At 41.4% G+C, this 26,628-nt stretch overlaps 3 protein-coding genes across 10 annotated transcripts; 1 reads left to right on the forward strand and 2 right to left on the reverse strand.

Annotated features, from left to right (window-relative positions):
* Window positions 1-404: 404 nt before the first annotated feature.
* Window positions 405-8,203, reverse strand: nfyal (nuclear transcription factor Y, alpha, like). 8 transcript variants are annotated; one of them, XM_046057483.1, is made up of 10 exons: window positions 7,527-7,899; window positions 7,146-7,250; window positions 6,877-6,963; window positions 5,808-5,954; window positions 5,334-5,465; window positions 5,131-5,233; window positions 4,863-5,014; window positions 2,308-2,481; window positions 1,721-1,831; window positions 405-1,464 (listed from the first exon to the last, which is right to left on the reverse strand). In XM_046057483.1, the coding sequence occupies exons 2-10, from the start codon at window positions 7,224-7,226 to the stop codon at window positions 1,399-1,401; spliced, it is 1,053 nt and encodes a 350-aa protein (XP_045913439.1). In that variant the 5' UTR covers window positions 7,227-7,250; window positions 7,527-7,899; the 3' UTR covers window positions 405-1,398. The 8 variants fall into 8 exon arrangements, with proteins under 8 accessions (XP_045913439.1, XP_045913438.1, XP_045913437.1 ...); XM_046057482.1 differs by lacking the exons at window positions 6,877-6,963; window positions 7,527-7,899 and adding an exon at window positions 8,050-8,203; XM_046057481.1 differs by lacking the exons at window positions 6,877-6,963; window positions 7,527-7,899 and adding an exon at window positions 8,050-8,203 and having other exon boundaries at window positions 405-1,461; window positions 4,845-5,014.
* An 11-nt stretch (window positions 8,204-8,214) lies between these two features.
* Window positions 8,215-9,923, forward strand: ngrn (neugrin, neurite outgrowth associated). The gene is made up of 3 exons (XM_046057484.1): window positions 8,215-8,876; window positions 8,995-9,105; window positions 9,213-9,923. The coding sequence occupies exons 1-3, from the start codon at window positions 8,644-8,646 to the stop codon at window positions 9,793-9,795; spliced, it is 927 nt and encodes a 308-aa protein (XP_045913440.1). The 5' UTR covers window positions 8,215-8,643; the 3' UTR covers window positions 9,796-9,923.
* A 351-nt stretch (window positions 9,924-10,274) lies between these two features.
* sort1b (sortilin 1b) lies at window positions 10,275-24,951 on the reverse strand. Its single transcript, XM_046057475.1, has 20 exons — window positions 24,370-24,951; window positions 22,876-22,935; window positions 22,576-22,649; window positions 22,382-22,484; window positions 22,118-22,279; window positions 21,918-21,991; window positions 21,229-21,278; window positions 20,639-20,766; window positions 19,827-19,971; window positions 19,403-19,558; window positions 18,891-18,997; window positions 18,491-18,593; window positions 18,216-18,384; window positions 16,035-16,225; window positions 15,717-15,906; window positions 14,636-14,752; window positions 13,832-13,940; window positions 13,589-13,701; window positions 13,285-13,414; window positions 10,275-12,600 (listed from the first exon to the last, which is right to left on the reverse strand). The coding sequence occupies exons 1-20, from the start codon at window positions 24,643-24,645 to the stop codon at window positions 12,586-12,588; spliced, it is 2,472 nt and encodes an 823-aa protein (XP_045913431.1). The 5' UTR covers window positions 24,646-24,951; the 3' UTR covers window positions 10,275-12,585.
* Between the last annotated feature and the right edge of the window lie 1,677 nt (window positions 24,952-26,628).

Raw genomic sequence — 26,628 nt, forward strand, 5'->3', positions numbered from 1 at the left:
TTGGCGGAGCTTGCATGGGACAGTGTTTAACCTGGGAAGTCTAGCTCAGGGTAATATAGCCTTTATCGTCCCCGTATGATCGCCCCATATCGGAAATCAATTGAATAAACCCTGTTCCATTAGACACAAACATGTGTAACACTTATATAACTACTATAAATAATCATAAAAATTACTGATTTCGATAAAGTAATAATGTCAAACTGCAACACGACCAGTACTGGAAGGTAACAGATACTCCAGTACTGTGCTGGACTTAAATTTTCATTTATCTTTCAAGGGTAAATATTGTACTTTTTTTAAATTCTACATATCAAACTGTGATCAGTTTATAAAATATGATGCAAAGATGAGAGTGGAAGCGAACAAAAACTGGGAGTGAAGTAAGCACAAATTACCCTGAGTCACTTAATAAAATTTAATTGACATAGGTTTCATGAATTCAATGTCCAGTCTGTTTCTTTATAAAAAAAAATAACAATACAAGAACTGCATCTGATGGGTAAAAAAAACTATTATCTACAATGAAAAAAAAATTAGGTGGACTGACCAATGAAGAAGTAACTACACGGACAGAATGTGTAACGTGAACTTTTTCCAACTAACACTTTGTCTAACCACAAAATTGTATAAAATGCATCCACAGAACTGGGCAAATTAGTAAGTACATCCGATACACACTGGGGAAGAAAAGAATTTCTGTACAATATTTTCACATTAGTATCACATTTCAGTTTTTTTTCCTGTGAATGCAGGTTGGACTTGTGATGCTGAGTCCATCCCCCACAGCACATGGGTTGAAAAAATGAAATTTCAAAATACAGGGCATCACATAAAAGATATAGGACACCAGCGTAGCATCAACGCTTAATAAGTGTCTCGGAAAAACAAAATTCTGTACCATCTACAAAAAATACTTAAAGCAACAAGTATCCACTGATGACAAACTCAGCTTTATAACACAAGTATCCACTGATGACAAACTCAGCTTTATAATAGACAAGGGTTTAACAGAGTATGGCTTTATAGCTCGTTGGTTTCCTCTGCGTGACTAAGCCCAGGTTACCCATAAAGTCATGTTTCATTATTGTCCAAATAAATCCTTATGAAAATAAAAAAGCTGGTCCTAGGTGCTCAACCAGATAAGATGAGGGTGGACTCTGTTTCAAGGCCAGAACAGTCCACGGGGTTCGGCATCCACCTGGCCAGCTCCCTGGAAGACCAGTGTAGGAGAGATAACAGAAGAAACTCAGTGGTGGTGCCGTGGTTTGGTGTATGACGGCGGAGGCAAAAGGGAGTAAAAGGGAGAGGAGAAGGTGTGGGAGATGGGTTTGCTGGGATGAAGAGTCTCAGGCAGGGTAGAGTTCACAGACGGAAGTAATGATGGTAGCGACAACGCTACGAGACTCGGATCATCTGAGCCACCGTCTCATCTGCTGCTGCCTGGGCTGCTTCCTGTTGCTGCTGAGCCAGAGGAGGAGAAAGGATCGCCATTATAAAATCTGAGCAGTTTCTAATAATGAGATATCACCCTTTCAAGCAAAGTGACATCTTGTTCCACTCAATTAACACATTTTTAAAAAATCTTTCAAAGCAAGTCAGGCAGGTTTAAGTGCTTAGTTTACAATTTATAACACATCTATGGGCTTGATTCAGTACATACTCATTATCATTAAGTGATGATGTAGGTGAAGTTTTTTTTCTACAAACAGCTTCTTACCTGTGCCAGAGCTAAAGCCATTTCCTCCTTGTCCTTAGGTGAAAAGAAACGTCCTCCATCTCCTCGCTTACGCTGCATCGCGTGACGGTGGCGAGACTCGTGTAGGTATTTCTGCCAGAAAGAAAGTGGATTTATTGGATTATGGCCAGTTTAACATTATTCCACTTCTGTACCATTACTGGTTGAAAGGTCACCTCACCCACCCCAAAAACCAAAACACATATTCTTACTTGCCTCTTTTGGCCATGAAGGTACTTTGAGATATATATTTTTTTTAACACAGGTTTCAAGATATCCTTCTCTGAGAGTACATGGCAAGATACCCAGCTATTTTTAATATCATCCTTAAATTAAATGAATGCTTGTAATGTGGAATAGTTGCACTGCCAACCCCATTGACAATTGACACCCCCATTCTGTGACAGCACAAGATGATTTACAGAATGAGCCCAGCATGAAATGTTAGAAAGACAAAATAAACAGGTAGCTGGTGAAGAGAGGAACAAGAGCTTAAAACCCTTGCATTTAGAGGGTAGTAAGGAAGAGAACATCATTGTGCTCATGCATGTTTGTATGAGATGTCTTACCCTCCTTTCCTTGGGGATCTTGCCCTCAGCCTCAAGCTTGGCCCGGGCCTGCCTTCGCTTCAGGATGCGATGGTACTGTTTGGCATTGACATACAGAGGTTCCTCCTCGAGCATCTCAGCCCCTGGCAGAGGGATACGCTGCATTGTGGAAACTCCACCACCTCCAGGCACCATCTGATAAAGGGAGAGACACAAAAAGAGGGACACCGTGCTTAGAACCTCTGGCATGGAAAGCGCACATGTGTATCAGCACTATGACACAAGCAAGCAGTTGTGCAAATAGTTAAAGCAGTATCAGAGCAATATTTAGGCCTTTATTCAATATATATATTAGGTTGGGGAAAATCCATTCTTAGATGCATCATGATGCGATTCTGAATCGGTTCACAAATGTCAAAATCAATTTTCTAAATGTTAAACTGATGACGTAATGTGGACACAACTCAAAAGGCGGAACTCTGAAGTGCAGCGCCTGGACAGTCTATGGTGTGCAGACCCCTGTATTTAGCACACTGCCGCTGCTGAACGAATGTCCACCACTACTAAAATTTCACATGATCATTAAAATCAATGTGAAACTAATGACTTTCACTCGCACACTGTGTGAGCACAGTAACACTCAACGCTTGGCTAGCTTCCTCTCCTCATTTTTTAAAAGGACATCTGTGTAACAGGTGCTGTTATAAGAGCAGCATAAGTTGGGTGTTTTTAGGGACAGGGCAGTGTGTGATGTGTGTGCGTAGTGAGTGTGTGGGTGAGCGAATGAGAGAGCGAGCAGCAGAAAGTGACAGTGAAAGCTTGAAAAGCTTTAAAATGTGTGCCAGCAAACATCTCCCCTGTACAGTGCATTTTTTGGCTGCTCTGTAACGTTAGCTAAATTTATAGAATGTGAAATGAATTAGCTTCATGTCATTACTATCTACTTGTCCACGGTTGAGAACGGCAGGTACAAACTTAGACTAAACTGGTGTCCAGCTCTGTCCTGTACACATACTGTACATCTTGATAGTTAAATTAGATTTCAGTTTTCAGATGACTCTAAAAACTGGTTGGTTAGGAAAAGAAAGGACAATACTGACCATGGAGGAGCTGAGGTTAGTAAAGCAAATTAGGGATGTAAACTAGTCCTTTATAAGCTAATGAGGTGAAGTTTCTTTTGGACTTTAATGTGCAAAGGAAATGGTTGGAATTTATCCAGAAATCCTGTATATAAAAAAAGATGCATCAATGATCATTTTATAAATCGCATCGCAGCCCTATGAATCACAAATCGAGTTGTGAGTTGCCAAGAGATTCCCACACCTAACTGACAAACAGTACTATATCACAATACAGCTTTGGCATTTAATGTGTTTATGTTAGAGTCCCTGCACACAGATGTTTTCAGTCATTGTAAATATATGTTTCCACAGGCCAATATGGTGTGAAGTTATGCTGGGAACTGCATGAGGTCACCAAATATTCTGAACAAATAAGAATCATAAACGTGTTATGCCTCGTGCAGACTACACAACTTTCAGTGTCGGGCGATGGCCGTGCCATTCACACTACACAACTTTCGGTCTTGTGACTGGAGTCTTGAAGTCGTTGTGGCGTTCACACTATGTGACTGATCGGTGACGGGGGGTCACACAATACACGAGCTGACAGCGGCTGTGCACTCAACGCTCCAAACCACGTTTTGTCAAGAAAACATGTGAAATATGAAACGGGAAATGGCACGAACCTACACACAAAATAGCTGTTGTTTGTTATTATAAAGATACCAATTATAGACATATAGACAATTTAAGACAAAGAATATGGGTGAAAGAATGGATTAGCACATGCAGGTAGCAGGGATTGTCTGAGCTCCAGAGAAAGCTGGAGGCGAGTAAAAAGTGTTTTGCGGTGCTCCGCCAGCTGCCTGCTCTCATTGGCTGGATGTGGACGTCGAGTCGGCCGACTCCTCCAGATATCTGGCATGCTAGATATCTGGCAGACATCGGCGATGTGTCAGAAATGTGTCGGGGAGCCGTTTTGATGCGTCGCTGTGTAGTTCACACCGCCAATCGACCGCTGATTTTACCCCCGATCACAGCCTGACAGTCGTCGAGTTTGCCAAGCGGCAAATCGGGCTAAAAATGGTGTAGTGTGAACTAGGCTTTAGTTGTGTCCTACACTAACAATTGCAGTAGAGGCGAGAGAGATGTCAATCAAACACAATCTGTAAATGCCCATTTAGTTCTAAGAAGAGGTCTGTTCAGACAAAATAAGTGAAAACACCTGTGTGGTCTGACCATGAGTCTTTAAATAAACATAGTAATATTCACTGCATCATCACAATGCATAAAGAAAATCAATATACACATTTCTATAGTTTCACAATGGATAGAGAAAGTGAATCATTATTTGCACAAAAACTATAGATTAAAATTTTTATTAAAATTGATAAATGATAACTACTTTTGTTGCTCTTAAAAGTTAAGTGACCTCCACTACACCACGCACCCTTTGTGAGTCTAGTTTTTTTTTAAAGGTAATAAGATGTCGGATACCTCTGCACAGGGTCTTACCATGACCATTCCACCTGCATTGACCATGTTACCGGAGACAGGCAGGGTGACGGTCACAGTGCCTTGGCCGCTGTTAGTAGTGTTGGTGTTGGCACCCCCTGCCTGTACAATCTGGGCGCCTGCCAAGCTGGCAGCTGGAATCGTGATCATTCCTGCAGACAGATTATCATCACAGTTCTTATTCAAAATGACAACTCAACAGCGACCCTGTTTACAAAGTCTACAAAGCTGAAGGCAAACAGAAAAGGCAGGAGAAAACTGAGTTTACCCTGCTGCAGGACGGTGCCATCTGCATTGACAGGCTGGTAGACAATGGTCTGTCCGTCAGCTGTCTGTGCCACCTGTTGGCCCTGCACGCTGATCTGTTGCCCCTGTGAAACCGCAAGTAAGGAGAGAAGACACTCAGTAATCACACTACTAATAATAATTTGATTAAATGGATTTGCAATTCATCTGGTCAGAATTTAACACCTGGTTCTGTCCGGCAGTGATGGCTGCCTGGGGCTGCTGGATGATGATCTGCTGGGGCTGACCCTGCTGGCCCTGCAGCTGGAGAGTCTGACCGCCCTGCAGCTGGATCTGACCTGGCTGCACCAGCTGAATCTACACAGACATGAATTTTTCATTGACATATAACTGCACTGACCTCAAACATCTACACTGTAAGCAAAACACTTTTTCGCACACAAATTAGACAACCTCAGAAAAAATAATTACACCTGCACTGCCAAATCAATTTGTTACATAAATACACAAGCAAGAACCGTTTGTCAACAGCAACATGTACAGGAACTGATAATTAAATGAAAGCTTATCATAGTAAAACATTACACCCACGCTTCACGTCTACCAATTTGATTCCAGAGGACACTATGTCCTTGTATAAGATAATGTGGCACTATTTGAATACAGATCTTAATCTAGAAACTGAGCTTTATCCCTTACCTGTTGTAGTCCCTGGGCTCCAGATACAGGGACCTGCATTATGGTCTGACCCTGACCCCCGGACATGGCCTGCACCATTATGGGTTGCCCTGATGATGTGATGAGCTGCCCACCGCTCACCTGGACCATCAGAGGCTGTCCCTGGACCTACAGTGATACAGAAACCGGTTATAGCAGCACTGCCAGTGCTTGTTACCTCAATATCACTTGATACCACATCATGAATAAGTTTTTGGTGAATTGCGGTCATTCTTTTTGTTTTGGGATGTACAAACATGAAATCATTCAGTTCCATAGTGGATCTAAAATGTAGCCTATGGTATATTTCCCAACTATTTTTGTCTTGAAGTTAGGCTAAAATTGCAAAATACAAACATCTGTATTGAGTGGTTTTGTACTTACTGGTATACTGCTGCTGAACCAAGAGGTTACATGAAGCTCAGTTCAACTTGATTAGACATGATGCTGCCATCACACACATTTGAATTCACAAATATGCAACTTGACAAGTACAGATGGTCTAACTTGCGTCCATATGAGTGAGTGACCACCATTGGCAACTGCAGGCATGTAGCAGCAGTTATACCATAGTGAAAAAATGCCAGAGGGAAGAAACCCACTGCCATTTTAAATCAAGACAATAAAATATAACTAGATGATGAGAAGTGACAGCCAATAATGACTTGATCTGTCTGGATCCATGCCGTTCAATGTAGGTTATTCTGCTAACTGCAAAACACAACCATGTGACTCATATTTCAAATGGCTTTCATCCTCATCAGGAAGAACAACATCTGACTTGCAAAACTTGCTTTTAAAAGCAAGAGACAAACCCAACTCAGTCAAACGGTAGTCTTTTGAGCGCAAGCGGGAACCCGAGGTTGACACAAAACACATTGTGCTGAGGATCATGCAGTTCAGGCAGCTGTAAGACATGCTGGGGGGGGAGGACGGGGGAATCAACCAAACAGCACAGAGATGGGTCATGAAAAACAGCCCTGGTTGTAGCATGCAAACTCGTGGCCTGTAACTCTGTCATGACACTGACACAGGGCGGCGATGACACCACTACCTGGAGTGTCTGCACCTGCTGGCCTGAGGCCGTCACCACTGGCGCATCTGTTTGCAGCTGCACAGCCGTCACTGTGCCCTGTGTCTGCAGGCAAGGCAGGACAACACAGTCTCAGACAAGTAATTATCAGGAAAAGAGATTGGATCTGGAATCCACTGGAATGGTTTCATTCTGGGTACCTGTGATCTTACAGCAGAAGGTTTAATTGTCCGTGGTGTGGCAAACTTTTCATTATCAAAACCAAATTTATAGGAGTACGTTCTCACCTGTTGTTGGATCTGTCCGTTGGAGGTCTGCACAACTATCTGCTCCCCAGTGGTAGTGGTGGCAGTGGTGTACTGCTCCATAGCTTGTCACTGTCACAATCCTCTCTTCAGTCAAAACAAAGGCAGTATTAGCTGACGTAATTATAGATCCATAACTGTAGTGTATGTTAGATGAGGCCCACAACCTCCTTGAGTACCCAGATATAACAATGAATAGGTTGTTTGTCTTTCCAACCGTTATCTAGCTAACGTTACTATTGCCAACTCATTGTTAACGTTGGACATTATTTAAATACGGACACATTAGCGGCCCTTTTCATTTCAACTCATGACGCAAATTTGTGTCAGATGTTATGTCTGAATTTTAGAGGTTATACGAACCCACACTGGGTGATACAGTTTGGTCAGACGCCGGCTTATGGTGTTTTGTTAACAGGATGTTTTCGTGAGCGCTAACCAGGCTAGCGTCAGTTAGCTAACAGTTAGCTAAAAAGCGTGGTAAAAGGCAGAAAGCACAGCACGCAGGCTGGTTAACACAAACAGGCAAATACCTAACGCCACGTGTGTTGTTTATTAGAAAGGAAAATAATTTACTGGTGTTAGGACGTGTATTATGATGGGCAGACGTTAGCATTTTTAACTATTCCTTTGTTTGAGATTCGATATTTAAGCTAACCAGCTAACGTTAGCCAAGGCTTGTCGACCACCAGAGATCATGTTTCCTCACAGTAGCCAACACCGAGAACAAGAAGATATTTACAGACTGAACAGCCCGGGACACGGCGGTCGAAATGAAACTGCCATTCGATTTTTTTCGCATTTAGCATGGTTAGTAATTTGGTTGGTCGATAGCAAACCAATCCGTGCTGACAACTACCAATGCCTTCAATTGGGTCTCCCTTACCGTATCTTCGCTGTCCGGTTTCCCTCTGATTGGCTCTGGTACAGCTCGCTAAAGCCCAATCAACAAAGTGTGCGGACAAAATGGCGCAAATGAAACAACGGCGCCTGGGAGGAGGTGCGCAGCTGCGTGACACACGAGTACGGGGACAGCGCAGGGTGCAGAGCCTGTGGCGCCCGGCAGATGTCGACATTGAGTTATATTTTCTGTTCCCATTGGGTATGTAATGTCTTCTATGGGTTTATTTATCGCATTATTCAGAATTGAAATGACACAAGAAGCCACTGAATCACGCGATGGATGATATTTATTGTGCTTTGTGTTTCAAGCGAACCTCTTTGTTCAGTTCAGGTCCACTTAAAAACAGCACCTCCATTCCGGTAGTTGGCAGTACCGCACCCTCTTTATGTTGTGAGAGTCATGTTTGCGGAAGTACGAGTTTCACGGGGGTGTAACATGGCTGGTGAAGGTGGCTCATCTGTTTTAAAATAGCGGAAAGTTTGGCACTAGAAGTATGTTAATATGAGTGTGTGAACTTCCTTTTTCGGCAAAACAAGCTAATAATATTGTATCACAAAGAGAAGACACGCTGTGAGCATGGCCCGACCTCTCCAGGTCCTGTCCCTCCTCTCCAGGCTTGGTGCTCTGTCAGTATTGCCCCCAGTTTCTACTAATGGGTGTCGATTTGCAAGCAGGGGTGCCAGCAAGGCATGGGTGGGACAGAGCCATGGGCACAGAGTCTCAAACAGCGCTTCAAGATACAGTGATGAGATGTCTGATGAAGAACTTGGACTGGACGATGTAGAAGAGAAGCTCCAGGCCTTGGATGAGTAAGTGTCAGCAGGAGTAATCATTTTATTCTTGTGTAAAACAAAAAAAGTACAGTGCTTTGTGTATGCTGTCTTTACAATCTATGGATAGTTAAGTCACCTCTCTAATGTTTTTCAGTGAGGGGAGAAAGAGGCAGAAGACTGTGAAGTATCATATACTGAGAAGGCAGATGACCCCATCAGGAGCTCCACAGAGGAAGCTAACCTGGGATGCTATTGAGCAGATCAGGTGAGATGTTTTGCAATCTCAGTCCAATCACTTACCCAAGAAATATATTTTCTGTCTTTAAGGTAATTGCATATGAAGCTTAAAATGAAATGTTGCTTAATGTTCAGATATCTGAAGCAAGAGCAACCAGATGAGTGGACAGTAGACCGGCTGGCTGAGGGCTTCTCGGTCACCCCGGATGTCATCCAGAGGGTCCTCAGGAGCAAGTTTGTCCCCACTCCTGAAAGAAGAGCCAAGCAGAATTCTAAAGTGGTGTCTAGACTCAGTCAGCAGGTGCTGCCTTTAGGTGCTGGGACAGGGCAGGACAGGCTGAAGCTGATTGGAAACCACACACCAGCTGTACTCCCACCTGGAAGAAGAGAAGGTGCAGTGGTGCCTGTGGCTGAGCAGCCTTTGATTCTTGGAGTTGAAAGCTCAGGATCGATGGCTAATAGTCCAGCCCCCGTTACTGTTCTGCCCACCCAGTTCAGAGCTGGTATTAGTAAAGATGCCCCGGTGACAAGAGGAACAGAAGAGAACAGAAACACAAATCCTACAGAGGAGGACGAAGAGGATGACGAGAGCTGGGATGGGCTCGTGTTGACAGAAGAAGATCTTCAAGAGTTTATGGAAATGGAAAAGCCTTCCCCTGTGGCACAAGTTGGGAATGACTTCTTTGATGCAGAAGGCAATTTTTTGTATAGAATCTGAGGACATCCTGACCAAGTGTTGGCTCACCATGTATGATGTTCAGGTTGGTTATTAGAACACTTAGTAACAGGTTATTACTGTACAGGCTAAACAGGCCGTTTAGTTTAATAAAGTTAAATACACATGTATTCTTGATCTGTATTTATTACCATATCTTTATATATAAATATGCAGGAATACATATCAAAATAGGTAAAACCTGAAATAAATGCAGCTTGTGTGACACGGATGAAACTGAAGTTGTACTCAAAGAATAACGTAACCTGATTGCAGCAGCCATCCTGCAGCCAGAATGTGTTTGGGTAACTGATGCCTGTGTAAACTGTGTGAAAATGTGAGATGACAGGGTGACAGAAACCACTATGTCTGTCAGCCACAGTGAGCCATTTTGCAATTGTGGTTTTGTTTTTGCTCAGGGCTCCATTTTGTAGAATCATAGTTGCATGGTTATTAACTAAATAAGAATCAGCCGACAAAAATAAGAGGAACATAGGAATTTATTGGCAAACCAGAATAAAATTGCCTCAAATATACAGGAGAGAGAAACTGCAAATACAGATGTAACCTCGAATATTTACATAACCATCACAATGACATTTATACAGCAGTTTTTAAACTGTAAGAAAAGTGTTACTCCACTTAATGCAATAAACCGTAATTAAATAAGATCTTCCTAAGTGTCTCCCAGTGTAAAGCAGCTACCTAATTACCCTGTATCCACTCCACCTGTTTTTTATTCGAGTTGCCTCTCTTTTCAAATTATCTCAGCCACAATATAGTCTCCTGCCAAGACATGAACGAGAGAATAACCAGCTTACTGAAGGCTATTTTCTTTACAAAGGTCTATAGATTAAAATATTTTTGAAAATTAAACAATTCCTTCACTGTTCAAGGATTCATCTTAGGCAACAAGTGCAACATAGGGGTGTCACTTACATATTGGATGAAACTGGTTACACAGTTGATATAAATAATTATCAGTAAATAGATGCTGGCCACACTTTGGGAGGGCCTCGCATCTTATTCTCACACCAGGCACTTGTATAACCACATCCAATTTACTGCGCTCTGAACATGCTAGTCACAAATAAATAAAAAACTATATGGAAGTAATGTATTTAACACAAGACAGACAAATTGTGCAACAAATGTTTAAAAGAAGGAGGGGGAAAAAAACAACCCTGTAAGACTTGAGATAGATCTGTTGAGAGTCAGTGGCCAATCCAGCTTAGATTCAAAATGTCAGTAGTAGCAGGATTATTACAAAAAAATAAAAATAAAATACAATACAGCAGTTCACTGTACAACACACCGATGAGAAACTTTCAATATCCCAATTATTTTAGAGAATTTGATCCATCTCAGATGTAAAAACCAACTTTAAAAAAAGCAACTTGTACAACCATGTCTGTTACCTCTAGGCAACAGTGTTAATTATGCTATACAACATTTACATAATTGAATTGTTATTCACATTGCCCCTGTGCTGTTGCCAAATTATATTGATACGTTCAGTTATCTGAATCTGATGTAAAAAATGTGTGTAGATATTTACTATCAAACTATAATTATTTCTGTGATTTCTGAACATCTCCAAACCGCAATTTGTCATTTGTTTTATAAGTTCAAAAGTTTGTTAGTACAAAACCCCGCTCAAATGATTATAAACACGCCTTGTATGTGATTATAGTGATTATTACAGTCTTATATTAATCATTAGGTCACATGTAGGAAAATGTTAAACTACAAACTCCAAGCATACAAAGGACCTTGTGCTTTAGGCAATTAGACCGCAGACATAAATGTTTTAACAAATCCTTAAACAGACACACTATAAACACCCTATACATTGATGCGTAATGTGTTTTACACGATGACATCTCCATTCATCAAACAAAGCAACTGACATTAGAGATATTGTGCCAATAGGATTATTTAACGTGCATGGACAATATACTTAAACATGTTATTGCTATCAAACCTAATGCAAATAGGAATTTCCACTTGCGTTTCATTACTTCAACCATGGAGATCAATGCCAATGGAGTACAAAAAGTACTGTATTCCAAATACAGACTACAACAGGAGATTTTACAAATCAGTGCCCAGAGAGGAGAAGGCTAAAAACATTTACATACTCTTGGTCGTCTGGGGCACACTTTTTTGACCAACAAATACTTTATTAAAAGAAGGGATTAAGACTCAAGTAGTTTGGGAGAGTTATTAACCAGCTACCAACAGGAACCTTTTTTCCATACACCTACCAAACATGATGATACCACATCAGAAATGGCAAAAAAACAAACTGATTGATGTGCAAGTGCATTAGAAAAAGGATACAGATTTTCAACAGAAGTGAGAAAGATTTCCAAGAGCACTCCCAGGTGATGGGAGAGGCAGGACCCGTAATGCAATGGTGCTGGATTTATACAACTAGCTTTGTTTCAAAACCCACTACTCTGGCTCTGTCAGCAATTCAAATAACTGCATCAGTTCTTCTTCCCCTAAAATAAATTACTCAGAGATTCAAACTCAATCAATAACTGAAGCGCAACACTACAGGACTTCCTTCATAGTTTTCCCCAACTGTGAAATTAGTCCCAGGAGGCCTCTGTACATTCATTATAGATGACAGCAGAGTGGCACAGACACTTAGTCTGGTAGCCGAGGTCAATGGTCATACAAGAAGGTGAAAGGAAGAAGTAGTTGGAGACAAAGAGTAACAGGAACAGCGGCCAGCCACGGGGTAGACTGGAACCTGTTGCTCACTTGTACGACAGGTTGTACCTGCTATTCAAGCAGGTCCTGTGTAGAGACAAGAAAATAACCAATGAAGACAGAACTAACAGGTGAGTGAGCAATAAAGCATTTTGGTTATGTTTACACACACACACACACACACACACACACACACACACACACCCCTAACTTGTCACTCAAGTGACCTAGTTATAGGTGAATTTAGGTTATTGTCATTACTTTGAAACAACAGTGTATAATCATGCTGTTAATAAAAAAAATGCTACAATGCCTGACTTACTTTTAAATAGGACCGGTTAATGTTGTATTTAAACATTGTTTCACTTTTGACAATGCTGCAAAGCATGACTGTCCCCTCCAAAGAGCCTTGATACCGATACATTGCTCGGGATGGGGAAATTCCAGTACAGAAATGGAGACAGTTTGTTTGTGGTACTTCAGAGACTGTGTCATTACATAGTTTGTCCACCAGAAGGCACTGAAAGGTTTGTTTTTCAACTGCAAGTCACATTTAAGAGATCAGTGTTTTCTATGGCATGTGTTTATTAAAAATGAATATCAGCTAATATCTAATCATTATTGTGGGCTAGATAATGTTGTTCTATTCAAGTAAACACCATCACTACTTATCTAAGACAAGTTAAGCTGTCACAGCAGGTAGGGGGCCTGCCTGGCACCCATGTTTCTATTTCAGCCTGTGTATGAGGAAGGAAAAGGTATCCACTGTACCTCATCTGAGTCGTCATGAAACTCTATCTTTCCATTTTGAATGTGGTTGGTGTCCAGAGGGTCGTCCTGCTCCTCAACAGTATTGTCCTCAACATGCTGCTGCAACACGGAGTACCTGTGAACCAAGAACCTGTAGGGCGCATTCAAAATACTGTCAGTTCACTTATAATCATCTGACCACATGAAACACAACAACAAACAGTGAAAGAAAAGTGTCACCTCAGTTTTCTATCCTGGACATGTTCTCCTGTATAGGTTTTGGTTCTGAACCAGGCCATACATGTGTGTGAAAAGATACACTAACCTGCCACCACAGACATATTTCTTGACGAAGATAACTCCTGCTGCGATGCTCAGCAGCATGACGAGGATGACCGTTATCACGATAGCTACAGACTTTGAGGGGTGACTGTCTACCTGTAAAAAATAACAGCAAAAAAGTAGGAAGAAATGTCAGTACAGGAACAGATATTCTGTAGGCATCCACAGCAAGAATAAATCCACATTTGTAACATTTTCCCAAATCTTAGTAGGCAGAGGCACTAACCAGAAGTTCTGGGCCCACAAGGTCGCTCACACACCTCTTACTGAGGTCGATCTCTTTACGCTCCGGCATTTCTCCTCCTTCACATTTATCACCAGGGATTTTCCTGTACCTGTAGAGCAAAGACACAATGGAGAAGTCGTGATCACTCAATCAAGAGTGTATGATCGTTAGTAGCACATGGTGTTGCCTTCAGATACATTTTGGTTTAACAGGCAAAACGGTAAAAAAAAAAAAAGTACCATTTAATAGCAAATATCAAAATCAAAGTTTCTTTTGAAAGTAAACTGTATACTTGTTTTGGCGCAGTTACGTCTGTGTTTGTACAACACTGCACATAATAATTTAACTGGCTTTTCATGTTCTGTGTGACAATGATGTTCTGTTAGGTCAGTATGTGTGCAGTGAGGCAAACATGATTCACCAAAAATGTCCTTTGCATTTTTTGGTCAGCATTCACTTCTTCCTCATTGAAAACATGAAAGTCACTCTCATCTGCTTCCTCTGGCTGATCTCTGCATGGTAAGTGCTTCCTCTTTTGCATCACTTGTGTCCTCTGACAAACAATGAAGGCTATCCGGCCACTCTTTCTGCCACAAAATGAGGCAGGGATGAAGTGCCTTGGCTTTTAATAAACATCACCAAAGGAGTGGGTCAACACATTCACTGCTACCTCCTACATCTTGTCAAAAAGACATTGCATGTTTACTGGTTTATTATTCTATTCATTCATTTTTTGATGTTAAGTGATAAACCTTGTGACATGCTGAGATCTGTTGGACTTTTAGGATGAAGTTAGGCCCTTACCCAGTAGTCTGCAGTTGCTCCTCTCTGCCTTGCAGGCAGAACTCCAGCACTTTGCCTTTCAGGTCCGGCTGCTCCACACACTCAGAGCTGTTCTCTTGACGGTAGTATCCAAAGTCACTGCAAAGAGTCGGAACATGCTGGGACATTAAGCAAACGTCGAAGAAATACATTTCTGTAACATCTGTAACTGACCAATTGTTTGGCCGAGTGCTTGTACTTTTTGAGTTTTGTTTGAAGCCACAACTCATTTTTACTTAATGGAAAACTCCACTCTAGCATACTTTGGCACCGCTATTCAAGACCAGTTTGCTATGTTTAATGTGGACTCCTCCTCAAGTTACTGTATTTCATGTTTCAAAGTTCAACCTTTACAGAGTTAATATTTGACATATAAATGAGCAACCATTTACCTTTACTTAAGAAGATATTACAATAAGAAGATATAACTGTACGATCACAGTCAGCTAGAAGTACTTCTACCTAAGAAGGATATGTAGGTGGTCACAACCAAGGACAAGTACATAATCACAAAAGTTTAAATCTAACATGACATCTAATCTAATGACAGTGAGTTGTTGTGTTTGACATTTTTAGCATAAATCTAACAGCAGACCAGAAAGCCATACTAAATACTAAGTCTAAGCAGGTTTTTAGTCTGTAGTGTGTTCACACTGAAAATAATGACAAAATTAAGTATACTCAAACCAGACAGAATGCACACTAAATACAGCCAATTTGTAAGTGTGGTTTCGATGGATAAATTTCTGCCACAATGCAATGCACAGCGAAATAGAGAGCTGCTCACAGCTAGAACAAATGCGAATAGATAGTGGATATTGTTAAGATCATAGAAAAAATAAATAAATAAATAAGTATTAAATGATAAAACAGACTTTTTGCTTTCTATTTCTGTGTGTCTCTACCTGTTTGATGGACGTCTAAAAATCACAAAAATTTATCCTGTTTGTTCCAAGCGTTGATTTTTTTTTTTTTTCGTATACTAACTGCAAAAACAGTACGTAGTATATACAATGTATAGGATTAGTATGTAATATGGTATTTGATACAGAGAACGTCTTACCACAGGAAGTCATCCAGGGTGCACAAACATGGCGTTGGCTGTGTGTTAACCTGGTAATCTCGTCCGTTCCAGCAAACAGAGTCCTTCCTGAGACGCAGGAACTTCTCTTTGTAGCCCAGCATGCAACCATCGCTGGGGTCACTGATGTCATCAGAGTGGGCCAACCACGGCACATAGTCCTTGTCATTACCTAAAAACATCAATATTATGGAGTCTGTTTATATATTATATAATCTCAAATTCCAAAAGATTAAATCTTTAAATGTTTAAAGGGCTTTAAAATCCATTTTATTGTATCAAATATATTACGTGACTCACAGTCTCTGGTGAGAAGTTCCCTGAAGTCAATGGTGATGGAGATCCAGTTCTGGCTGAAGAGAGAGTCTTTGTAGCCCCAGACACTGACATTCATGGAGCGAGCTCCTGGCTCTGACGCCAGTCCAGTAAAGTAGATGGGTTCTTTGGTGAAGTTGTACACTCTCCAGCACTGTCCTTCATCAGTAGAAAATCTGTTAAGACATCAAAGATTAGCATAACCCCAAGAAACTTTTAAAGTAAAGCCATACTATAAAGTATTTGAGAGGGATTTATGCAATATTAGCATTGCTGTGATTTAAAGAACGCACAATGCTGACCCAAAGCCAATATATCTCTACAGCCTTTGTTGTCATTGTATGTGAGGTATGTGAGTTGAATCAGTATGTCTTTTTTAAGACATTTTGACATGTCACAGTAGGAAAAGCACAGATGTAAGTAACAAAATTAATGATGGCTGGTATTGTGCATGCTGGCTCACTTTCACGGCTTACTGGGGCACTTGAATACAACAGAGCTATTGTTAATGTGATAAGTAACATGTACTTTTCCTACTATGACAAGTCAAAATACCTGCTCTGAAAAAGGCCAATTACAGTGAGCTTAAATTCAGAATACACAGAAAACAAAGAAAAACAGACTTCTCTAAGCCTCAGCAAATACAGGTCCAACCCAAACTCCTCACTGTGCATTCAGACCAAAAGCGAATTTAATGCAGGCAACGCTTTCCTCGCGGGGGTTTTATCGCTGGACATCCCTGGAGTGTTTACACACAACACGATAACGCGAATAAACAAAACTTGCCATTACTACAGCTGTATGAACCCAAAGTAAACATTTTGCTGTGATTAAATAGCAATAAACGGATCAAGCTGACGCCGAAATAACTATAACATGATGCAGATATGTTAAACTTATGAATTCATGCTTTGTCAGGTCTGTCAGCAAGACAGCAGGACAACAACTTCTAAAATGTTTGTTTTCTGAATGGAGTTCGGATCGATCAGGGTTATGCTATGCCAACTTGGTCACAGTAAAGTACAACGATTGCTGGAATAAAGTTGCATACACATGTATTCTGAACTCACCAGGTAGTTCAACCTCCTCGCTTTCTTTTCTCCCAGCAATGTCCAGTTTTTATATAAATATGAAGTAGTGCCAAACGACGCTAACAAAGCTGGAAACGGATGTGCACGGAATCTAGCTGCTGAGAAGCTCCAGTGAAGATAAATCAACGTTGAAATCCCAAAATCTAAAGTAAAAAGCTAATTTAATAAAAGCAGTTTACTCCGAGCTCTTCAATTGAGCAAACGACATAGTTGCCAGAGCATAATCCAGTCTGACCACGGGTGTTTATTTGTCCAAAAGCTGGAGCGTTGCTCCCTGCTCCTCTAGCCCAGTTTAGCAGCTCTCAGCCAGCCTGCAGATTTTCAATCGCCCGCTCTGCCTGGCCCTCTCCACACAACGCTCTGAAGCTGTCGGTGACGTACGGACGATGTCAACGTTGATAGGCTATCGCGTCTCAGCGTCATGCGAATTTCTCGCTTGAGTTGAAAATATTCAACTCACGCGAATTCCTTTCCGATGCATTCGCGTCGCTTCGCGCCGCCCGACATGAAATCCTGGCTCTACGCGTCATTGCATTGACTTTGTATGATGTAAACTCGCCGCCCCGAACGCTCGCTTCGCTTTTGGTCAAAAGCACCATCATAGGGATGGGTCATAATTTTCAAAATTTTGAATAGTCTAAAATTATATTTAAAAAAAAAAATCTAATAATTTTAGGACCATCATTCTTGTGTTTGGAAGTTCAGTTGGGCTACAGTACCGTGAGATAAGCTAAATGTTCAGTTGCAGCCTAACAGTGTTAAGGTTGTGTGTTGTGTTTGAAATTAAAGTTTCTGTTTACATCATGAACGCCATCCAAACCTTTCTCTACCATCATCAGCAGAGCGGCCCGTCCCGCTAGTTACCAGCTACGTACTTTACTTTACTACTCTCTCCAGCACTGGCACAGTGCTAAAACAAAGTGTTGGCTATAAGTCACCAGCTACCAGCCAGGCGAAATTAATCTAATAAACCAGAGCGCTCCAAACTACAAGTGCTAGGTCAAAAAAAACAGAGTGACTATCAAAAAGTGGTTTTGCTTTAAATGCCAATCCCTACCCTCTATCTGTAACTCACTTGATCTTGTTGATAGGACTGGAACTGTACTCCACAGCAACCAGCAGCCCTCCAGAGTCCAGAATAGCATAGTGATGGGCACCGTTGAGTGCCTTTATCCAGGTGTACCCCCCATCATCAGACACATACACATCAGGCCTCATCACTGAGATGGCATCACCAACACTTCCTGATGAGTTACACAGAAACGGTAAGATGGCAAAAGAAACCTTCGAGTTCGTCCATTTAACTCTATTCCAAAAATACTGGTATGAAAGCTCTGAACTCAGAATTACCATGAGCTAAGATGAGACCCACAGCATTCGGTTCAGTAAGAGGCAGCATGGGGACGTTTAGCTTCATAGCAATACTGTAGGCTGCGTGGATGTGGAGACTGCACTGTTGACACAAACACATGCAGCATTTGGTATCTACCTGTTTATAGTATCAACACCACAAAATCAAAACAATAACATGAAATACAATTTTTAAAAATAGTGCAACGCTACATGTACTGTGTTGAGGCCTTGTTGGCACTGCAATCCATAAGTAATTTTATAAACAATTTATCATACATCTCACAGTGGAATACAGTCTTTTGAAGGTTACAGTCTAACCCTACAAAAGTAAACCATTTTTATCAAGATCGATCAACTTTCTATCTTTTCTCCAGAGACACCAGTTTCCTCTCTTTACCTTGTCTGGGTCTTTGGCTGTAGCATCACACTTGCTGTTTTCAGGTTTCCGCAGTGGAACCCATTCCCCTCCCTGATCAAAGGACACCACAGACTGCACGCTTTTATCTGGAACAACAAGGACATAACATTTACAGGTAGCCTTAAGCATTTAGCTGTCCAAAAAGAACATGTAAAAAATAAAGCCACAGAATGACCGTGTAAAAGAGAAAAGAAAAAGAGTAGATTCAAATATGAGGAGAAAGACGGAGGAAACTTTTCTACAGAAATGAGCAGCAGACATGATGGAGTTAAGATTTAGCTGGTGATGTGAGGTATTTCTGGTGAAGTGTCAGCCAGCTGCTTCAGACAGACAGCACATCTAGCACTGAACAGCTAATTAAATATTTACCCAACGCCCTCCCTCTGGTATGTAATAGAGAAGACATATCTGTGTGTTTTCTAGAGGGGAATTTGAGTACAGGCATGTGTTGCTAATTCTTTATCGAAGCACAGGTACATGAATAGAGCTACCTTCCGCCAGGACACTGGTGATGAAAACTCCTCGCAGTGAGGTGACGTTAGTGAAGTCAGTATCACCCCCTGTGGTGGTATATAGGTGCCGCTCCAATGACTTGGAGTACACAGTGCCCCGGTCATCTGATACATAAATGGTACCAAATCCTGTATCTGTGGATGTAAAAAAAAAATAAATAAAGAAAAACACAGGTGGGTTCACACACACTGTAGAGACCATTACAGATACAGGGTTTCAGAGCTGTTCATCTGAAATAGTGCACTGATGGTAATAACAACTGTCTGGATAACAAGGTGTTACATGTTTATAGTGCAAGTTCAATACACGGCCTAAAGTAATTTAACTAATATGTTTTGCATCCACTACTCTTTGCTATTCAATATGAATAGTAATCATGGTGAGGTTCCTGTATGGACTGACCTCCCGGCTCGTCGACATGCATGAAGACCATTTCATCGTTTGCTGCCAGGATGGAGTAAAACTGCTCGTGACCGACAGGGGGCAGCTGGGCCATGTTCCACGTCTCACCCTGGTCCACAGACACATAGATTGTTCTCAGAGTTCCCTGCAGAGAAAGAGGCGGGAAAGAGTGAAAAAAAGATGGAGATGGACAAAAAGAAAGAAGGAAGGTCATGCACATTAACTTGCTTAAATTTATAAAGCAGGCAAACATAAAGAAACAGGGCCGTGCACACAAGTACGCACACAATGTTTCATGAAATATACATGTTTTGAGTCTAAGAATGTCCACATGAGCTAGCCATGCAGCACACATTAAGTAAACTATTTATACGCAGATTCTGACCATTTCAGTAAATATGGTCAGTTGTTGTTTTCTATGACCATTTCCCCATCAGCTGTAACAATTAAAAAGGAGTTTTCCACCGATTTAGCATCACACTCCTATAACACTGTTGGACTCAAGATGAGCAGAATCAGAGACCTGACCCCAGACCTTGATGGGTAAAATCGGGGGAGTTCTCCTTTAAAATACCATATTTCCCCTTACTTACTTGTGGGTGATACTTACACAATGACTTCTCTTTTAAACCGCATTTTAAATGCCTTGTCATGAAAACGATCTAGAGGTGTGAGGCGTGTGTACGTTGTATTTCAAACTGTAGTGGAGTGAAGCTTCATCTTACAAACACATAGGTCTAAACCATCAATATTTTACCTCTGGATGCCTGATCATGTTTCTGTATCTGCAGGTGTATCTACTGTATACTGACCTTGCCCGTCATTACAGAGGCAAAGACGAAACGTCCACCCAGGCCGAAGGAGTAGATCTTACTGGCGACAGTCTTGATGGTGGTGCCGAAGTCTGTCGTCCTCCTCAGTTCCAACATTCCCCTTTCAACTGGACAAAACAAAAAAAACACACACAGAAATGAAAGTGCAGCAAAATTGTCCAAAATTACAAGTAAATGGCTGCTTCGAACAGCCAACCCTGTGATCAGTGGACAACTACCTGATCCACAGCCGCCCCTTTAGTTTACCTAATAGTTATATATAGTATTTAAGAGGAATATGAGACTAAATCATGAAAATAATATGACATAGATATAAATAAATACTTGTGTGGCAAGGATCATTTCTTATATTGAAACTATTTGCCATTTCAAACTTTTTATTCATAATCCAATCCAAATGGAAAACAAATGTCTCAATAAAAACATCTTGAGCAAGTTTATAACGACATTATATTCTATATACTGCTATACGTGCTTACGCAAAATTTATCAAAGTAGACCTGGGTTTGAGTGGCACATGCTAATATTTCATTTTAGATTTTGCTTAATAAAAAGGTAAGATCACTTACTGCAGGATCCATTGAGGCTGGCCGTAAAGAAGATGGCATTTTTCCTTCCCCTAGAATCAAAGTGTAAAAGCACAAAAAATTTCAGATGAGCAATGTCAAGGATAGGGAAGCAAAATAGATGTCAACTGCTTTGTTTACAAGGATGTGACAGTCCTCAATGTTCTTACATCTCAATAAACAACAAAATCAGGATGGGAAATGCTGAGGAGCATTCCTGCATCAAGGAATTCTCCATCTATTAGGTTTTGTTTGGTTGTGAAACTAAGAATCAGATGACATGGCTTATCAAATACAACCAGCATGCAGCCACACCTTTTCTCTATATGTTCTTTCTTTCGAGTGTTGCGTTTTGACTTCAGAAAGCTCCTGCCCTAGTTGCAAAAGACCCATTTTCCTGGAGCCTGTTCAGATCCGCATCTCTGGGATTGTAATGGAAGGTTATGTTTCACAAAGATACTGTTTTGTACAAGAGTCCTGTCGGACACGATGACCTTGGAGATAAAGCCTTAAAACTGAAACTAAAAAGATTTTCAGAGCTGCCAAGGTTACTAAGGAATACATTGAGTTATTCCACCCTCCCCAAATCTCACTGAGGCACAGACACAAGAGAGATATTAAATAACACAATTGTTTGTTCGCTGAGCACTTGACAAAAGGTGCTAATATCCTCAGTTTGTCTTGTCTCTTACCATTTCACCAGACACACCATGTCATGGATCTTTTTCCAGTTGCTGCCAAAATCATTAGACAGCCACAGTTCATTCTGAGGACAGAAAAAAATGACACCACTGTTTACACAGATCACACAGAACTTGGTATATTAGAGCTGCTCATAAACACCATAAAAAAGACAGCTAGCCCTCTTAAATGAATGACATTCACTACTTACGTGATTACTGAGGACCAGCAGCTCACTGGAATTGTCCGGGTTGTATATGATCTGCATCAGGGGGATGAAAGGCAGGTCCTGGTGGGTGAAACTTTTTCCAAAGTCATCGGAAAGAAAGATCCGAGATCCAAGAGTACCAGACACTTCTCCTGTCAGGATCACCTACAAGCCAGAAAACAACCAAAATTCAGTCACGTTTACTTCACTACATGAAGGAAATGCGGTGAATTTACAACCGGAGGACTTGATGAGGACATGACTTACTTTCCCAGAGTTCTCGGGGCCGATAGCGATGCCAAACTCTGTTCTGATGAAGGTGTTGTTGATGAGGTTGGTCACATCCTCGAATGACTTCCCGTAGTTCTCACTGGCAGACAAATGGCCGCAGCAAAAATGAAATGCAAATCAAATTCAAACCGTATAATTCTTCTTCTAACAGGTGAGATCACAAGACTTACCTTCGATAGAGTTTAGACTGCCCCAGCCTTAACATGAAGAAGGGCACCTGAAAAGTTGTCAAAGCCAGGATGACCTGCCAAGAAAGAAGGTTCAGCTTGAGGAAAGTGGAGCATGGAACATTTAATAATGTACAGGAGACCCTAATGTGAGGGAACTCATTATGTAACCTACAGGGTTCTTTGCAGGCAGACTGAATGTTCACTGAATAAGCCAGCCAAGTTTGTCCTACTCATGTCACAGAGGAATAACACTGCAAGTGAGGCCTGTTAGGCGCAAATGGAGAATAGTCTAACACTCACCCCTGTGCCATCTCCAACCCAGGCCAGCGACACTGACCCGCTCAGGTCATTGAAGGTGTACTGAGAAAAATAGCAAAAACATGTTCATATATGTAAAATATAACACAAAAAGTATTTTAAAAAATCACAGCACCACTTGAGGAGTATGTTTAAATATCTGTGCAAATGATACTAAATTATTAGAGGAACAGCTGTTTGAAACCGGCTGACAAAAAGGGATGACCTGAACACACAATAATGAACTGCAGTTGAAACCTATTAGCCGGTTTTGCCTCCAGACTGTACTTTTGCTTTCACTGGCACCATACCATGGCACCAAACCATGACCCCCCCCCCTCACAAATTTCACACAGTCCAGCTGCCATATATAAAAGTACTGACTGACGACTCCAGTGCCGGTGGGACCTTTAACAGTAACCTCAAGGGGAATGACAAGGCTGAGCCTCTAGGAATTCTGTCGACTTTAGATTACCGGGGCCAAGTATACAAAACTGCAATGCAAAAGTTGATCACATGGCAATGAGGAGCTAGGCAAATAAGCAGCACAGGGCTCTGCTGAGGTCAGCTTCCTGTTTGCATTGAGATAAGAATTGCATATTTTAGGAGCTAGATTAATGTGGGCGCTTTCTCTTCCTGGGTAAACTGTGAAATCCATTGCACATCTGTTGAGACCAAATTTAGCCTACTCTGCTATCCAGGATTTGAGTGCAAGTAAAAAGGTAAATTATGTAGTCTTTCTGTATCCTAACAGGCTCCCTGCTTGCTTACTGCTTTCACTACAACACAAACAAAGCTTTTAATTACAAAATAACTACCACACAGCGGGTCACATGGATTCCCCTGAGCCAATTTCCCAGTCAACATTCAGGCAGATTTACTATCTCAGTGTGGCAGAGAAAACTGGGATCCTCAAAGACAGAACACAGCTGCAGCCTTGAGAAGAATAAGATATAGGTCACAGCCATTAGTGGAGCATTTCAGAGGTAAACTGGTCTGGTAGTACTTCAGTGAAGCCTGCGTAGATCTTAAAGGAAGCAGTAGGAAAATAGGCGTTGTTGCTGGTTCACTAAAACACCGTGGGTTATACTGCACCAAATATATAAAGAAAACAAACAGCAGTCCAATCCTGGTAATCAACAGAAAAGCAAGAAGGCGCCTGTATGAGCTTGTATAGGAAAGGCCAGAACTCTGACTCTCTTGACTCTGCAAGACATTTTGATGATGTATAATGCTTTAGTTCCATGCTTTTGTTGTGCACAAGTAGCCTACAAATAAATCTACAGAATAAATCTAGCATTGCTGCTATCTGTTCCCCTGGGCGTCAGGGCTTACAGCTGAATGGAAAACAGCCCATCAGTAGCTAGGTGTCTGAGTTCACTGAATAGCTGATTAGGCCTATTCGTGCACCTGGTTAGCACCTGCGTATCACCTTCTCTAGGCTCATTTAATTGTCAGACGTGTTACAAGTAACAGGACCTGCAGTTGGTAACTTACACTGTGGGTGTTCTCTGCTAACTTGGCGTCATATCCTTGAAGAGCTCCGCAGGAGTTGTCCTGCTCGGTGCTTCTTCGTTTTATCTTGTGATTCGGTGATGCAGCCAGCCATGCAGGCAGAGACCTCTTTGCTATTTTCGCAGCTTTCTCTTCAATGTATGAACGCCTCACAAAATCCGACTGTCCGAGGGGTTTGGATTCCTGCTGAAAATCTAAACTGGCTGCGAAAGTGAAAACAGATAACAGCAGGACGCAGGGCAGCAGAAGTCCCATCATCGATGCTGCTAGTCTCACCGGCAAAGAAAACAAAATAAAGACGTAAAAAAGAACCACCCCAAAACGAGTCTTTGTTTATCCCGGTCTTGTCTAGAAACTGAAGGTCGCTACAGCTCTGTCGCGGATGACATCAACAAAACAGTAGTCCTGACAGCGACTATTTCGTGCTTTGAAAACACGGAACGACCTCGAAGCTGCGGCTGTTTCCCCGAACATCAGCTGGGGGGAAATACGCCTATCAAAACACTTCTTCCAAATTAACCAGGGTATTTAACGCACATTACTCGCCCTGCAACTCCTCAGCCAACAAGATATACTGTAAAACGATCACGCAAATTCTGTCTGCTGGTCCGTAATGCCCAATGCAGAGACAAGCCACTGTGATTGGTTGGCCTTCTCTTCTGGTCCACCTATCCGCTGTTTTGATTGGTTTAATCCTGGGAAGGCGGTGTCAAACTGAAGAGCAGCATAATGAGATGTCAAAGCACGTCTAGATAGGTTGAGCAATACTATCATTCCACTCCATATTTAAGCACACCAAAGTTTTTACCATATGTTAGTTTTTTTGTGTGTGATTTGTGTGAAGTTCCCAATTTGTTTTCCAAGATGAAAAGTCTTCCCCTCCCTTTCAACTTATTTTTATGTTTCCACCTACCATATGATTAGTTCGTTTATAGGTAATTTTGGATGAAAAAGTCGTTGGGAAACACACCACATGTCCACCCATGAAAACCGACAGATGCCCGAAAAGCATGTTCTTTGAATTCAGAGGTGTCTTTCACTAGTCTTTTGTGTTGTCTGATTCTATGACATTCATTCCTTACATGCAAAAATTAAAAATTAAAACTTGGTGTAACGTAACACATGCCATGTATTAAATGAAACTGTAATTTCTTCACACTTGTTACAGTTTACTTTGTCAGGGATTGAACATCTGGATCTGGTGTGATGTTTGGAGGCTCAAACAAGAGATTATATCCCACTGAATCTGAGTAATCTCTCCATCAGAGGAACAGTCTTGCCATCAATGAATGGAAATCCTGTGCAGAGAGTATTTGAAATGCTCTGTTTATGAAAATACACAATAACAATGGAGAAAAACACAGAAACAAATGATTGTGGTCGTCATAGTCAAGAAGAACAGGACCCAAGCGGAAAATTAACGGTTCTATCACATGATCTTAACTCCTGTAAATTGATTAGGGTGGGGTTTTTTTTATAACCTGCTGCCGTATTAAATTATATTTATCCATTTTGTTGGTTGCATTGAGTCATGCTGCCTTCTTGATTAAATTTGTGCATGTGATGGGACACTGGGTCAAACCAAACCCATGACTACTGGTCATGTGTTGCAGAAAAAAAAATCCCTGTACACATAGCTGCTATAGACCTGACTGAACATATTCAAACTACAGACCACACACTGTAATCCATTTATAACAATATACAGTTTTAGGTTTCCCTTGTATGGGCCAGGTCATATTATCTGTAAACCAACAGTTGGGCGGACATTGTTACCTATACCAGAGCAACACCTAAAACTCTATTGGTAGAAGATTTGAGGAACCTGTTATGATAGTCATGCTGACTATTTCATTCTCATGGTGTGACACAACCTGTCTGATGAGTTTGTAAGCCTGTGGCGACAACAAGTTGACAAAAGGTGTCATCTCATCAGTCACAAATAGAGAGCTGTTGAACAAGTTTCAATGGTTTCAAAACCCAAAACCCTGAAACTTTGAACTTGAATCCATAATCTAGCTACACTCAAATGTGCCTTGGAACATTGGGAATATCTTTTGTGTATTATGTCTTGCTTGCGCATTTCTTGATTCCCAGGTTCATTCAAAAAGCCAAACAATCAGATCTGTAGAGCAGCATTCCTCCACTAAGGGACTGTACAATGGAGTTGCAGCCCCTCCCCCATGGTAGGCAGTCAACAAGAAGGTGGAGAACAAAGCCACTCTTATTCCTTCGATGTAC

Source organism: Micropterus dolomieu, linkage group LG08 (assembly GCF_021292245.1).
Source record: "Micropterus dolomieu isolate WLL.071019.BEF.003 ecotype Adirondacks linkage group LG08, ASM2129224v1, whole genome shotgun sequence".
NCBI lineage: Eukaryota > Metazoa > Chordata > Actinopteri > Centrarchiformes > Centrarchidae > Micropterus > Micropterus dolomieu.

Coding starts and splice junctions, on each gene's coding strand:
- nfyal (XM_046057483.1), bottom strand. CDS start 7,226: ATGGAGCAGTACACCACTGCCACCACTACCACTGGGGAGCAGATAGTT. Junction 6,964..7,145: donor ACGGACAGATCCAACAACAG/GTGAGAACGTAC, acceptor CCTTGCCTGCAG/ACACAGGGCACAGTGACGGC. Junction 1,832..2,307: donor AGATCCCCAAGGAAAGGAGG/GTAAGACATCTC, acceptor TCTTTCTGGCAG/AAATACCTACACGAGTCTCG.
- ngrn (XM_046057484.1), top strand. CDS start 8,644: ATGGCCCGACCTCTCCAGGTCCTGTCCCTCCTCTCCAGGCTTGGTGCT. Junction 8,877..8,994: donor AAGCTCCAGGCCTTGGATGA/GTAAGTGTCAGC, acceptor AATGTTTTTCAG/TGAGGGGAGAAAGAGGCAGA. Junction 9,106..9,212: donor GATGCTATTGAGCAGATCAG/GTGAGATGTTTT, acceptor CTTAATGTTCAG/ATATCTGAAGCAAGAGCAAC.
- sort1b (XM_046057475.1), bottom strand. CDS start 24,645: ATGATGGGACTTCTGCTGCCCTGCGTCCTGCTGTTATCTGTTTTCACT. Junction 22,485..22,575: donor CAGTCTAAACTCTATCGAAG/GTAAGTCTTGTG, acceptor TTTGTCTGCCAG/TGAGAACTACGGGAAGTCAT. Junction 18,385..18,490: donor GGGTCTCATCTTAGCTCATG/GTAATTCTGAGT, acceptor GTAACTCATCAG/GAAGTGTTGGTGATGCCATC.